At 36.6% G+C, this 15,154-nt stretch overlaps 1 protein-coding gene across 8 annotated transcripts in view; it reads left to right on the top strand.

Annotated features, from left to right (window-relative positions):
- Positions 1 to 15,154, top strand: part of COMMD1 (copper metabolism domain containing 1) — a 155,091-nt gene that overhangs the window by 83,351 nt on the left and 56,586 nt on the right. Inside the window, exon 3 of one of the 8 annotated variants that reach the window (XR_012325685.1) lies at positions 6,063 to 9,304. The exons of 6 other annotated variants lie outside the window; for them this stretch is intronic. Coding sequence is in view for 1 of the 2 variants with exons in the window: in XM_073791338.1 (XP_073647439.1) it covers positions 5,525 to 5,569 (45 nt within the window). In the remaining variant the exon portion in view is untranslated. Of the gene's footprint in view, positions 1 to 5,524; positions 5,703 to 6,062; positions 9,305 to 15,154 lie in introns of those variants that run through there. One more of the 8 variants, XM_073791338.1, reaches the window with a different exon arrangement.

Below are 15,154 nucleotides of genomic sequence, written 5' to 3'. Positions count from 1 at the left end.
AGTATTGACGATAGCACTGCCTCACTTACTTTACATGCTGAATTCAGTGGAAAGTTTCCATTTTCCTCTTCATATAAACTCTTTGAGTCAAGGAGGTCAGTACCTTTATATCATAAAGTTTATGACATTAGCCTTTCTATTAAGCTGAAGGATGAAAACACCACCATGGAAGCAAAGTTGAAGAACATGTCTATATAGCTTGCCCTCTGTGGCCATAAAGTGTGAGTGTAGAAATAACTCCTGTAGAAAAGAGTGCTAGGGACTTCCCTGGTGGTCCAGTTGTTAAGAATCTGCCTTCCAACGCAGGGGATGCAGGTTTAATACCTGGTCGGGGAACTAAGATTCCACATGCTGTGGGGCAACTAAGCCCGCACGCTGCAACTACAGAGCCTGTGTGCTCTGGAGCACGCATGCCACAACTAGAGAAGCCCATGCTCTGCAACTAGAGAGAAGCCTGCAATAAAGAGCTCGCGTGCCACACCGAAGACCCAGCGCAGCAAAAAAAGAAAAAAAGAAAAGAAAAGACTGCTATATGCTTAAAGGCATTCATACTTTAAAAAACTATAGGTTGGGGCTTCCCTGGTGGCACAGTGGTTGAGAGTCTGCCTGCCGATGCAGGGGACACGGGTTCGTGCCCCGGACCGGGAGGATCCCACATGCTGCGGAGCGGCTAGGCCGGTGAGCCATGGCCGCTGAGCCTGCGTGGCCGGAGCCCGTGCTCCGCAACGGGAGAGGCCACAACAGTGAGAGGCCGGCATACAGCAAAAAAACAAAAAAAAACAAAAAAAACCACAAAACAACCCTATAGGTTGTCTTTTTTGTTGTTGAGTTTTAAGAGTTCTTTATATATTCTTTTTTTAAAAAATTTGTTTGATTAATTTATTTTTGGCTGCGTTGGGTCTTCGTTACTGCGCACAGGCTTTCTCTAGTTGCGGTGAGCAAGGGCTACTCTTTGTTGCGGTGCGCAGGCTTCTTATTGCGGTGGCTTCTCTTGTCACAGAGCCTGGGCTCTAGGTGCATGGGCTTCAGTAGTTGCAGCACGCAGCCTTAGTAGTTGTGGCTTGCAGGCTCTAGAGCACAGGCTCAGTAGTTGTGGCACACGGGCTTAGTTTCTCTGTGGCATGTGGTATCTTCCCAGACCAGGGCTGAAACCCGTGTCCCCTGCATTGGCAGGCGGATTCTTAACCACTGTGCCACCAGGGAAGTCCCTATAAATTCTTGATATTAAACTCTTATCAAATATATGATTCAAATATTTTCTCCTATTCTATATGATGTCTTTTCATGTACTTGGTAATGCCCTTTGATGCACAGAAGTTTTAAATTTTTATGAAGTCCAGTTTATCTGTTTTTTCTTTTGTTGTTCATGCTTTTAATGTGAAGTCTAAGAATCCATTGCCAAATCTGAGTCATAAAGATTTACCCCTATTTAGGTTAAGAGAAATAGGTCAGTGTAAGTATTTAGGTCATTGATCCATCTTGAGTTAATTTTTATATATGGAGTGAGGTAGGGGTTGAATGAATTTTTGTTTTTGACGTTATATTTTCTTTAGACATTATATTTTAGAGTGAAAGAACCCCATCCTATAATGTAGTTTTTAATTCTTCTATGAGACTCTAAGCAAGTTGCTAACTCATAATTTTTGAAATTTTTTTTGCTTTTTTTTTTAACCTTTTGAATATTGATAACAAAGGAGGATAGCTGTAGAAACTGTAAGTTAGATATTCTAAGATCAGTCTTCTAATGTTATTTATACCAAGTGCTTCCTTTTCCTTTACATGAAGTGGGGACCAGTGTAAGCTGAGTTACTTGGTGAACAAATTATGAGGGTAAAGTATTTTTAGCAGTCTGTTTAAATATTTTTTTAGAATGTGTTTTAATTCTAGTTTCACATTTTTATTTGCTTTTAACAATTGACTATGTGAGTACTTCTGAATAACATGATTCTTGTAAATTCATACTTTACACTCTTGCTGCTCTAGTGGAAATGATAATAGTAATAAAAAAATAGAAACTCAAAAGGCTTAGCCACATTAATAAATGATAAACTTGTCTGTGAACCTGAAATGGAATCAAAGAGCAAAGTGATGAATGAGTTTAAAACTGTGGGTCTTCAGTCTCCACAGTAAGTGTTGGTAGCTGAGTTTGATTCCTGTGCAGTCAAAGGAAGGAAATGCATTTCACATATACCATTTATAAAAAGTTTAAAAAAATATCCAGATCACTTAAAAGATATGCATGGGGTGGTAAATAGTAGGTACCTCTGAGGAGTGAAGAGAGGAAAATGAGATAAGGGAAAAAAACAGTGGCACAGCATAAACTTTTATTACTTAAAAGATACCCAAAAACAAAAAGAAAATTTGAGTGTGTGTGTGTTGTGGGGAAGAAGGGGTACTCATAAGAATTTAGCCTAAGGAAGCAACCTGAGATTCTACAAATATTTATTTATGTAAATATTATGGTATTTATGTGATGGAAAATTAGAAACAACTGAATGTCTAATAATAGGTGAATGAATGGGGACCAGTGAGGGAGAATAAGTGAATAACCATACAAATGTTTAGATCCACTCTATGAAATACTCTACAATCACTATTTTTAAAAAAATCAATGTTTTTACAGATTATTTAATGATATTAGAAAATGAGATAATGTTCAGTGTGGGGAGAAAAAAGCAAAATACAGAACTGTATATATAGTATATGTTGTAAAATCCAAATTAAAAAAATTTGTTTTATTCTTGTAAAATATATATAACATAAAATCCACATTTTAAAAAATTTATTTATTTTATTAAAAAAAATTTTTTTTGGCTACGTTGGGTCTTCAATGCTGCGAGTGGGCTTTCTCTAGTTGTGGCGAGTGGGGGCTACTCTTCATTGTGGTGCACGGGCTTCTCATTGCGGTGGCTTCTCTTGTTGCGGAGCACGGGCTCTAGGTGTGAGGGCTTCAGTAGTTGCAGCATGTGGGCTCAGTAGTTGTGGCACACAGGCTTAGTTGCTCCGTGGCATGTGGGATCTTCCCAGACCAGGGCTTAAACCCGTGTCCTCTGCATTGGCAGGTGGATTCTTAACCACGGTGCCACCAGGGAAGTCCATAAAATCCACTTTTAATGACATCTAGTACATTCACAGTGTGCAACCATCATAATCCAAATTTTAGAAATATATATTTACTTGCATAGGAAAAAATACCCCCCCACCAAAATATACAAGAAGTGTTCTCAGAGATTATTTTTATGTGTTGGAGATATCTGTATTTCTTATTCTTCATCGATTTTAGTATTTTCCACATTTTCACATGCTTTGTTTGTTTGTTTTCCTATTCCTAAAGAGTCATTCTAAGCTTGAAAGTAGTAATGTTTATTTCTTTTGTTTTTACTCATTAAAATGAAATGTTTATTTTCTCTTTGTTTACTTTGAAATGTCATACAAACGGCTGAAGGGCTTGAATGATTCATTTTTGGCATATGTCCAAGAAAATGCTATACTGCATCAGGTTAATAATAAGGAAAAAGGTTAATTAAGAAGTTGAATGAGGTTTAAAATTAAACTCTTTGATAATGTTTTAGGTTCTTTCTCATTATTGGACACCATTCTAGAATGTTAAGATCATTATTTCATTTAGGATTTAAAACTTATTAATAAATATTTGTGTTAATATTTTCTGGTCAAAAATGCTCTCCATATATATTTTAAACCATAATTAGCAGTATTTGGGTAATGAAGTTGTAGAAGAAATCTTTGCACTGTGTTTGGATTTAAATCTGCTAGAGACAATATTTTATTTTACTTGCAATCTGCACAAGAAAAAGCTAGACCTAGGTAGGATCTTTTTCAACTAAAGGAAATATGTACAAGATTTTTAGTGTTAATTATAAGCCTAGTGAATTTCTTTATAGTATATGTGATTGTGCTCTATAGATAAGTAAATTATACCTGTATCTTTTCTGTTGATGGTTACATTCCAGGGAGGTTAAATAGGAATTTTGTATTGAACCTGTCGGGAAGAACTTTAAAGTTATCTATGAATATCTCAGAGAATCGTGCTTTTTCAGGACCTGTATAAATTCAAATTTAAACAAGACCTTTCCCTACCTGTCTAGTCTCTTAAGGGTGTTCTTTGTTTATAGGCTCCTGTAAGTATGTAATGTGATGTTACCTTATCTAACTAATGTGAGTTACCTTATCAGCATGGTATTTTGAAAATTCAGAATATTTACCATAATATTATTTTCTACCCAAAATTATCTAATACCATTCTGACCTGAAATTTCTTTTCCTCTCAACCAGGTGTAGACTGAAAAAAAACACACAGCATGAGAGCTGTGAGTTCAGTTTTATTTGGGAACTTACTGAGGACTGTAGCCTGGGAGACAGCCTCTCAGATAGCTCTGAGGAACTGCTCTGAAGAGGTAGCAGGGGAGGTCAGTAGATATATGATTTTGGTGAAGGGAGTGCAAGCAATCAAGCACACATCTCGTTAGAAGTTTGCTGCTAGTTACAAGGAACAGGTGTCTCTGTTAATGATTTTAGTGCTCTTCTAGGTATACGATGCAAAAAGTTGGATTCATAAAATTTTCTCCTGAAAATATCTATCTGAAGACCTGTTCTGCCAGTTTTTCCCACAGCACACAGTGCCTCATTCCTCATCTCCACCTTGAGCTCCTTTCAGGGTGTGTAAAAGGTTGGCGTCTGCAGTGGCTAGTGACTTAATTCTTGAAAAACCAGATGGCAAGTGACATTTTTTAGTTGATGGTAGAAGAGGGTGCTAGGCCAATAATAATAAAAAAAAGATATCATTTGCTTTCTGACAGGTAAGCAAAAGCCCAGTGGCGATGTACTGTTCTTATCCCTACGTTGCACATAGGAAAACTTGGGCATGGAGAGGTGATGTAACTTGCCCAGGATCACAGAACTAACTAGTAGAAGATAGAACTAGAATTCAGACACAGGCCTGTTTGAGTTCAATCAGACCTTATGTTATAACTCAGCAACCCATCTAATTACCTATTGCTGTGTGATTGGTGCTCTCCCTCACTGTTAGCCACTTAGGGCTAGTCTCTCTTGGGGGTATACCTCACCCTTTGATGCCAAGGCCCCTCTGTTTCCTAAGGAGGTGATGTTGTCATGAAAGGTATAGGGGAAAGATGGTAGATTCTGGGTCCTACCATTCCTGGACTTAAATTCCACCTCTGATACTTACTGGCCAAGTCACTTAACCATTATGGTCCTCAGCTTTCTCATCCATAAAATGGGCACAGTAACATATTCTTTTAAATGTTATTTTGAAGGTTAAAGATAATGTATATTATGTGTATGAATATATAAGGTATATAATATGTATATATTTCGTGATGCCTGTCACACTTAAAAAATAACTAAATGGGGCTTCCCTGGTGGCACAGTGGTTAAGAATCCGCCTGCCAATGCAGGAGACACAGGTTCGAGCCCTGGTCCGGGAAGATCCCACATGCCGTGGAGCTTAGGCCCGTGCGCCACAACTACTGAGCCTGTATTCTAGAACCCGCGAGCCACAACTACTGAGCCCGTGTGCCGCGACTACTGAAGCCCGTGCGCCTAGAACCTGTTCTCCGCAACAAGAGAAGCCACCGCAATGAGAAGCCCGCATACCGCAACGAAGAGTAGCCCTCACTCGCCACAGCTAGAGAAAGCCCACGCGCAGCAATGAAGATCCAACACAGCCGAAAATAAATAAATTAAATAAATTAAAAAAAAAAAACTAAATGGTTAAAGAAAAAGATTCATTCTTTCTACAACTTATCTACTATCATTGTCACCTATAATTCCTTTAATTTTAGTCAAAATTCTTTTTTGAGGATTCTAATGATCTCTTTTGCTACTTATTTTGGTACCACCTGGTTTTGTGTATACTCTAATCCTTTTTTATTTCTTTAATGATAAACCACTATCTTAGTACTATTATGATATCATGTGCCATTGATTTGTAGTTTTCTCAAAAGTCACTAGCCTAAAACCTTAAATCCCCATCATGGATAGAGTGTAGTCTGGTGGTTTCATTCTTTTTTTTTTTTTTGCAGTACGCGGGCCTCTCACTGCTGTGGCCTCTTCCGTTGCGGAGCACAGGCTCCGGTCATGCAGGCTCAGCGACCATGGCTCACGGCCCAGCAGCTCCTCGGCATGTGGGATCTTCCCGGACCAGGGCATGAACCCATGTCCCCTGCATCGGCAGGCGGACTCTCAACCACTGCGCCACCAGGGAAGCCCTGGTGGTTTCATTCTTAATATGTCTAATTATATCATGGATAAATTCTGAATTATGTGGGCTATAGGAGCAGCATCCTACATTTCCAGCTCATGTTTCTCTTCTGGCTGGTACAAAATGAAGAGCTATAAGGTTTTATAAAGCCATGGTTCTAATATTTGTTCTAGTAATTTGATCTAGTGAATTGACTATGTTATTGCTAATTCTTTAGAAGAGCATAGTAAGAATTCTACTAAGAATGGTTGTTTTATTCTTAGTAACATACCCTGTATAGGATTGTTTTTACTTTTTTTTTTTTTTGTCGTGTGTCATGTCAGGTAAAAGTTACTGGCAGCATGGAAACACCTCCTATAGAATCATGTTGGAATATGGGCATTGCTGTGCATATTTTGGAGACATGTAAATTTTTAGCATAATTTTGTGACAGAAAAGAACAGTAATGTCTTCAAGTCCTGTGTCTTAATTTAAAAATGAGTAGTAGTAGCAACTAATTTGGGTCCCTAATTTTGATAGTTCATGTTAGCCTGTTTTGGACATGAAAGCAAACAGCAGTTTGGAAAATCTTCACTTTAGAATACTTTAGAGACCTAGTGACAATGCCAGCGTGTTCAGAAAGAATGGAGTAGGAACTAAGAGTCACCAGGGAGAGTTCTGCTGCCCAGATGACTCCAGTTATGGTTTTATATAAGAATCTTTGCAGAGACAATCTTTCCAGTATGATCACTCCTACATCGGTCTGCTCTAAGGTCTTATTTTTCCAGTGGAAAGCGAAGGGAAGTCGTTTTCAGAAAGAAGAGAGATGATAGCTTTCTCTGAAATTTACAGGGGCTTAATCTCCAATTTTGACACACTTTAATGTTTGGTAATAATTTAGCAGATATTTACTTTAAAAAATTATCTTTCAAAGCTTTATGTAAACTGTAAATGTGTATCTTTTATAATTCAAGAATCCAGTAGTTTTATTAGCCCCATTATTTTGATTGATTTTTTTTTCAGTTGACCAATAAAGCTATTTAGTTTTCATCAAAATCTTCAATTGGATTATTGTTGAAGCAAATTCCAAAAATTATCTGTAAAAACCATATGTCTCTTTACATGTATAACCACAATACTATTATCACATCTGAAAAAAATTAACAATTGTATCTTAACATCATCAACGGTCTAATGTTAAAACTTCCCCAACTGTATAACTTTTTAAAAGTTTTTTGTTCTAGTCCACACACTGTCTATGATTCATATGATTCTTAAGTCTCATTTACTCTGTATAACCCCATCATGGTTTTCTCCCTTGCAGTTTTACTAGTTTATGAAATTAGGTCATTTGTCCTGTAGAGTTTCCCAAGTTCTGGATTTTGCTGATTGTATTACCATGAAGTTCTTAATTTAGCCTGTTTCTCTGACCCCTATATTTCCTATTAGACCTAGAGAAGGGTTTCTCAGTCTCCCACTACTGCTGTTTTGTGCTGGATAATTTTTTGTTGTGGGAAGTTGTCCTGTGCATTGCATGTTGTTTAGCCACCTTGTTGGTCTCTAGTCACTAGATCCCAATTATACCTCCCTTGCTTCCCCAGTGTGACAACCAAAATGGCTCTGCACATTAACAAATGCCCCAGGGGCAAAAATCGCCCCTTGTGGAGAACCACTATCTATGATATTGTTGGCAAAAATCCTTTATATGTGATGGTGGTGTTTTCTCCCTTTTCTGAGCACCACTTTTAATCTCCTTTGTCACATACATATTCTCTTAACATACTATATACTTAAAATATTTCCTGATACTATAGTAGCCTTAGTTTTGACCTTTAACATTTATTTGAGCATATTATATGCTGACATCCAAAATATATTATTTTGCCATTTATTTTGAGCTTTAGAAAGAACCAATATATTCTACAATTTGATAAAAATACACAGTTACAATATACAAGGTGACTATGTATCCTCTTAAATTATTTTCTTTTATGGTCAGATGATTCTCCTTATTTTAATCTTATTTTAATCTCCTTATCTTAAAGTACCAGTTATTTAAAAAGGGATAATACTTACTATCATTAGGTAGATTTCCAAATGATTAATAAAAGCATGTACACAGGCTAAGTATACCTTTGAGGTTTTGTGAAACATTTTCTCAATTCTTCAGCTCCTGGCCACATTGGTCAGTGCCTCACTACTCTTTTCACTTTTTTGGCAATTGACCTTGGTCTCTTGACCTCTTAATTGACTTCTTTTCATCTTTTATAGTATGAGAACTTGCTTGCTCCAGTATAAAAGCATCACATCCCCTTACTAATTTATCTGCCTTCTTTTTGCCTTTATTTTCCTCTCAGGAGCTCCACTTAGTCTGACATTATACCTGCCAGCCCCAGCTCAGATTAGGTTGCCTTCACTTTTAGGCTTCTTTCTTTACCCCCCTCTGTAAATCATCACAGTAGTTAGACATAATATCCCTGATTCTAGTGAACCAGGCCTCTATATGATATAAAACAAAATATAATTAAGTCCTAAATAAATGCTACTGTGTTTAATGAATACTTTTTCTTTTTCAATCAAGTTTACCTGGAAACTCAAATGCATTCAGTAGATACTGTTTCATATTTGATCCTTTAAGCACTCAACTGTATTACTGAAGGTCATAGATATTTTTTCCATCCCAATATTGGCTTGACTTATAGCATGTTAAGAAGCATAATCCTTGGGACTTCCCTGGTGGTGCAGTGGTTTAGAATCCACCTGCCAGTGCAGGGGACACAGGTTCGAGCCCTGGTCTTGGAAGATCCCACATGCCGCAGAGCAGCTACGCCCGTGCGCCACAACTACTGAGCCTGCGCTCTAGAGCCTGTAAGCCACAACTACTGAGCCCACGTGCCACAACTACTGAAGCCCGCACGCCTAGAGCCCGTGCTCCACAACAAGAGAAGCCACCACAATGAGAAGCCCTTGCACTGCTGCAACTAGAGAAAGCCGGCGCACAGCAACAAAGACCGAACGCAGCCAAAAATAAAATCAATTAATTGAAAAAAAAATCTTGGTAATAAAGAAGCATAATTCTCATTGGTAGGTTACAAACCAAAGCACACTACTTGTCCCTAAATGTGCTTCACCAGTGAAAGTTGTTGGTAATTGAAATTTATTAACATATCTGTTTTTCCATTTTACTTCAAACTGAAGAGCCAGGGTATCATCTTTCACTGGGTTCATCTTTTCTCTGGGAACCTATTGCCATTTATGTTAAACTAAATTTTGTTTGGTTACTTACTTTAGTGATGCCACACTTGCATTGAATTTTATTTTCAAAGACCTTCACTCTGTGATTTTTGGTGACTTAAAAATGGTTTTGCATTCTGAGAAAGAGTTAGAATTTGATCTCTAATTGAATCATGAAGAAAAGGCTTGTATGGTGGGATTCTGGTGACCTTTACTTAGATTTTCTGTGTTTGAAATAGATAGAAACTGAGTTGTTTTAGCTTCCTTTACATTTGCATTTGAGGGACTTCCCTGGTGGTCCAGCGATTAAGACTCCATGCTCCCAAAGCACGGGGCCCGGGTTTGATCCTGGTCAGGGAAGTAGAATCCCGCATGCCGCAACTAAGACCCAGTGCAGCCAAATAAATAAATAAATAAATATATATATATATATATATATATATATATTTTTTTTTTTTTAATTTGCTTTTGAGAACATCTGCTATCACATTGACAGCAACACTTAGTTGATTATTGTTTCTGTGAAACGGCCTTTTCTACTACATGGTCAACCTTTCCTTTATAGTCTTCTGGCACTTTAGTTTGTGTAACACAGTCTAACAATTATCAATACATGTCCCTTTATACTTTGCAAGTTCTTCTACCATATGGTTTCTTATTTTTATAGTTGAATTTAATTTCTTTTTGAGTACAGGAACTGTCTGATATATATTTTACACTGAACATATAGAAAATACTCAGAATATGCCTGTGATTGATTGTCAAATGATTATAAACTGCCCGATTTTGTGAATTGCTCTTAGGAAGAATTACTTCAAATTTGATTGTGCTAGAAACCACTGACTCATAGGAGTTAAAAGCCATATATCTGTTTTTCGAAGCCCAAACTATGTTCTTTGAAATTGAGAATTGTTTACTTTAGTGGAACCTAATCCACTCATATAGACTTCCCCTTGCTGCTCTTTTTCTACTGGTTTAACCTCTTTAAAACAGGGCAGAAATAAAAGTATATTACCTTAAATTTCATTTTTGGATTCCTGGGCCATTTATGACTACTCTGTATTCAGTTACTATTTTTTACTAACTTTAAGTTAGTAAATTACATGAATATTACAGGAGCTGATTTACTGATTCTTTGAAATATTACAGGAGCTGATTTACTGATTCTTTGAAAGCAAGAATATCTGGTATAAGGACTAATTTACCAGAGATGAGTGAAGAAACTATAGTTCTTAGATGATTTCTGCTGATAGGATTTGCTTTAATTACACTTCTACTCACCTTTCTCCTCTTGCTTTAGCTCACATGGGTAATCTGTAGCACAGGCAAGAAGAAAACAAAGTCATCTCCCAGTATGCTGTCCTTTTCAGAAGACCACATAGTCTTTAAATTATCATGCGTTACAATTTCAGGATATATGTTTAGGTACAACAGCTAGTTTATTTGATATAATGTGTTTGGTGGTGAGAAAGTAGTGGAGCTGATATTGGCTTCTCTGGAGCTGATACAAGTGTTATTGGTTTGTTGTGTTTTTTTTTTTCTGACCTTGTATGATTTAAACTTTGAGATCAGCTCTGACTTTCCTGATGCTTTTTGTAGTTGCAGTCTCTCATTGTTTGGTGGTTTTATATTTGCTCTATCAATCATCTTCATCCTGGTTCTCTTCCGAATTTAAGGTTTATTTTGAAAGGTAAGTTAAGTTTGAGGTTTGCTCTCTATTTGACACTTGGGATTAATAAACTTGGCCTGCTAGTTGATAACTGCTCTAACCCTGGAAAGTTTGTGCTGGTATTTTAAGAAATAATACTTCTTTGATTTATGAGCCTTGTGTGTGCCTCTGACAGTAGTCCTTTTGCAGAGCATACTGAGTTATTATATAATGGTTACTCACGTGGGTGTGGACTAGAAGTTTATGCTGTACTTTGCACTCAAGTCCATTTATTTATGCCTAAAAATCAAGCGCTGTTGCCTCTGCTTCTACTTCAGGTGTCAGTCCATCAACAGTGTATGCTGTTCACCATTTATATTTCAGAAACTGCTGGTAAATCTTGAAATAATCCTTTACTCTGGCCAGCTGTTCTTCCATTTTAGTGTTCCTAGAGTCTGCAGCAGTTTTGGAGAGGCTTGGCTGACTTTTTGGCACTGCCCCACCCCGTTCCACCCCATTTAACTAGAATAGCTTATAATTTCCATTTAAGATTTTAGTTAAATTTTATTTGAAGAAAGGTGGCTATATTTAACGTTGGAAACAAATGACTTAACTAGTGTCTTTATGTCAGCATTGTAAATGAGGTGACAGTATTGCCAAAGAATGAAATGCTCCTCCTTTCTTCCTGTTATATCACACAATATCATGGGAGTAGTTCAGTAATTAGTAAACTCTATGTATTCATTATCTTTGGAACGGTACATATCAGATGTAACTTTTACTTTTACTCCCATCAATATATGTTTGTGGTAACTGTGAAAAGTGTTATTTTATTAGTCTTGTTCATATTTAGATTAGATTAACTTTATGGATTTCCCATAGGGAATGAGTCAGAAATATGAACTTTGATGGTGGTGTTTTATGCTGTGTTTTGTTGTTGTTGGTTTTTTTTTGAGTCATGATGATCCCCAGAAGTGCCTCAAAGTCCATCATGGGGGAGGAAAGGTGGAGCATAGGTGTACCGGGCTCTGGCCCCAGTATCCACTTCAGTCAGAGCAGGTGCGATTTTACCTATTGAATTAGTGGGGTTCCAGATTAGTAGAAAGACCTAGGAGTTAGGAAACCTAGGTACCAGTTCTGACTATCCATTAACTAGTTTTGTAGTGTTAGGAAAGTCACTTAACATATCTTTCTCAGTTTTTCATATGTAAAATAGAACTAATTCTGTCTAACTGATAGAGTTGTTTTCAGATAGTGGTTTTTAAAACTGATGAATCAAAAAGTATAATAAAGATATTGTTATTAATAGGTGTAATTCCCAATAACTGAGAAATCCAAAATGGTTTTGAATTTTGCTGTAGAATTTATCATAATAATAGCTATGGTTTTTTCCCCTAATTTTCTGTGATCTAGGGCATTGTTATTTCTTCTTCTTTTTTTAAAAATAAGTTTTGTTGGTAGCCTTCCTTAAAACTTGATTTCTAATGGAAGCCAATGACTTTATAAACAAAAAGGTATGTATATTTATTTTTAAATTTTTATATTAATTTTATTCCACTGTTTCTAATAACATAAGTAGATAAATGAAGCTTAGCTTGGAGAAAATTTTAACTGTCTCTGCATTCCCAAGAGAAATCAAGTCTGGGATGCTTGCATTAATTTCCAGTCTTTGAAGGGCCAGAAAACTGCGCCTGAAATTGGGTTAGCACATTTCTGAAACTGCTGTTACAGTTACTCTGCTTAGTTGGGTTGGGTGCCATTTCCTTTCTTCTTTCCTTGAAGCAGCGAATACAAGCTTCATGTTTTCTTTAGGAAACCATCCCAAGCCTGTAAATTTATTTAAATGCCACAGCTTGTGAAATCACGGGGACATGCATAAAGAATAGATCTTATTCAGAAAAGGCTCAGTAGTTGTGTTCCAGCCTTAAAGAGAACAAGTCTATGCTCTTCTCTTTTACCTGATGGAGTATTAGAATGGCCTCTTGTTAAAGGAGTTGATTAGCTAATTTGATTCAGAAAGAAGTGAGAATAACATTGTAGGGTTAGGTGGTACTGGCTGATTTTCTAGCTCTTGCACAGCATATGCATTTTAAATGTCGGAGGGATTAACCTGTTCCTTGCATCATACCACCAGAATGGGATAGCCCAGCTTACAATTTTGAGCAAAGCTGGCCAGTTTCTGCTGGTTGTTATGGATATATGGGAAAGCACAGTCCTATCTGACAAAGGAATGTATCTGCCTATGGGGTATTAAATGTGAGATATGCCAGAATGGTAGTATGTCCTATCTTCTGGAAGTTAACAAAATAAAATATCTGAAAAGATATGTTCTTTTTCCTTATTTAAAACTCTTTCTACTGAACAAAAAAGAAGTCCTTAGAACCAGCAATTCCAAAGGAATTAAGGAATTTTTAACTGGTCGGGTATTTTCTGGCATAGTAACATGCAGTTTTATTGATCAAAAGTCTTCCTGGGAAAAATATAGCAATTCCATAATAATTCTAATAATAGTCACTTGTTGAGTGCCTCTTATGTGCCAGTTCTTAAAATATTATTTTAAGGTACATAAATGAGGAAAAAGGTTTAGCGGTGTTGAACAATGTACTCAAGGTCATACAACTCAAGTAGGAGGGTTAGAGGGTTGAGCACAATTTTCCCTGGCTGTAAAACTCATTCTCTTTCCCTAACCATGCTGTTTCTCAGTGAAGAAACATTCATGAAATCTCTCTGTTAGTTTTCAGAGTATACTTTTCCTTTATGACAATTTATGTCAAGGGAATCCTACTTTAGTTTTATTTTTCATGGTGAAATTAGATACAATATACCTAAAAATTAAAATCCAAAAGACTAAATGAAAGTTAAGTTTGGACTCCTTGGGATTATATATTACCAACATTGATTAGTACACCTCTATCAGCTTGCTTTTTGTTTGTGTTATGTTCTTTAGTACAGAATTTTTCCTTGACCATTGATCACCATTTTCCTCTTCACACTGCTGTACTCCCTACTCCTAAGAGATTGTGGGGATCTTTTAGGTCCACACTACCAGAAACTTTGTTCTTCCTTCAGGTATTCATGACTAATATAGGGATGCAATATTACATTTAGTCAGCAGGTGCCATCATCTAACATCATGTGCTTCAGCCTGAAACTTCTTTCATTCATGGCTTTAGTTTATTTTAAATGAATCCATTTCTACTTTCTGGATCAACAATTTTGGATCTTTGTTTTGTTTATAATGAAAAATACTTCTAGTTTTCTTTGCTTGATAAATTACATTTGTAAAGTTGATGTATTTTCTGCTGTCTGTTTTATTAATAAAAAAATTGAGTAATAACTGTGCTGTTTTTACGTATATTATATGCTGACACTGAGGTAATGGTGCTACTGGTAAAAACAACCCTTTGATGAAGATATCAGGCTAGTTCATGCTTTTACCTTCCAAAGGTGTTTACGAGAAATTGAAATACCTCGTTTTATTTTTAAGGCCAAACAATACTTCAAACCTATTTTTCTGTGCAGATTTAGACACTTGAGAAGATTGTCAAGTATCTTCTAACTTTGGAGTAAGGAACACTGAGTGTACAGTCTTTCACCCACTAAACACACATTGTTTTATTCAAAGAGGCTAAGCCCTATCATCATCTTGAGATTTGTCAGTGAGTCAGAGCCTTTGGAAATAACCAGCTAAGGCGGTGATTCTGGGTATGGCTTTAGGCAAAGGAAATAGCTTATACCTTGGCCCTTGGCTGGTTGGAGATTAAATAAGAATAGCAGTCATGTTCACTAAGGATGTCTCTACTTAATAATGGCTAGGTGGTCTAAGGTGTCTCTTTAAATTCTCAGACTTGAGTTCACTGCCTTATTTCATATTTCTTTATTAGATGCCTTCTCTTCAGTTCACTCTCTCTCTCTCTCTCTCTCTCTCTCTCTACATATATATATCTATACATATATATGTATATATCTATACACAGAAAAATATATATATTTATTTTTTAAGAACCAAATCTCTTTAGAATCGGTTTTCAATCCCACAAGGAAAGGTTTAA

The sequence above is a fragment of the Tursiops truncatus genome, chromosome 14 (genome assembly GCF_011762595.2).
Source record: "Tursiops truncatus isolate mTurTru1 chromosome 14, mTurTru1.mat.Y, whole genome shotgun sequence".
In the NCBI taxonomy this organism is placed as follows: domain Eukaryota; kingdom Metazoa; phylum Chordata; class Mammalia; order Artiodactyla; family Delphinidae; genus Tursiops; species Tursiops truncatus.
Note: the sequence above shows the minus strand (reverse complement) of the source record. Positions and strands in the feature narration are given on the sequence as shown.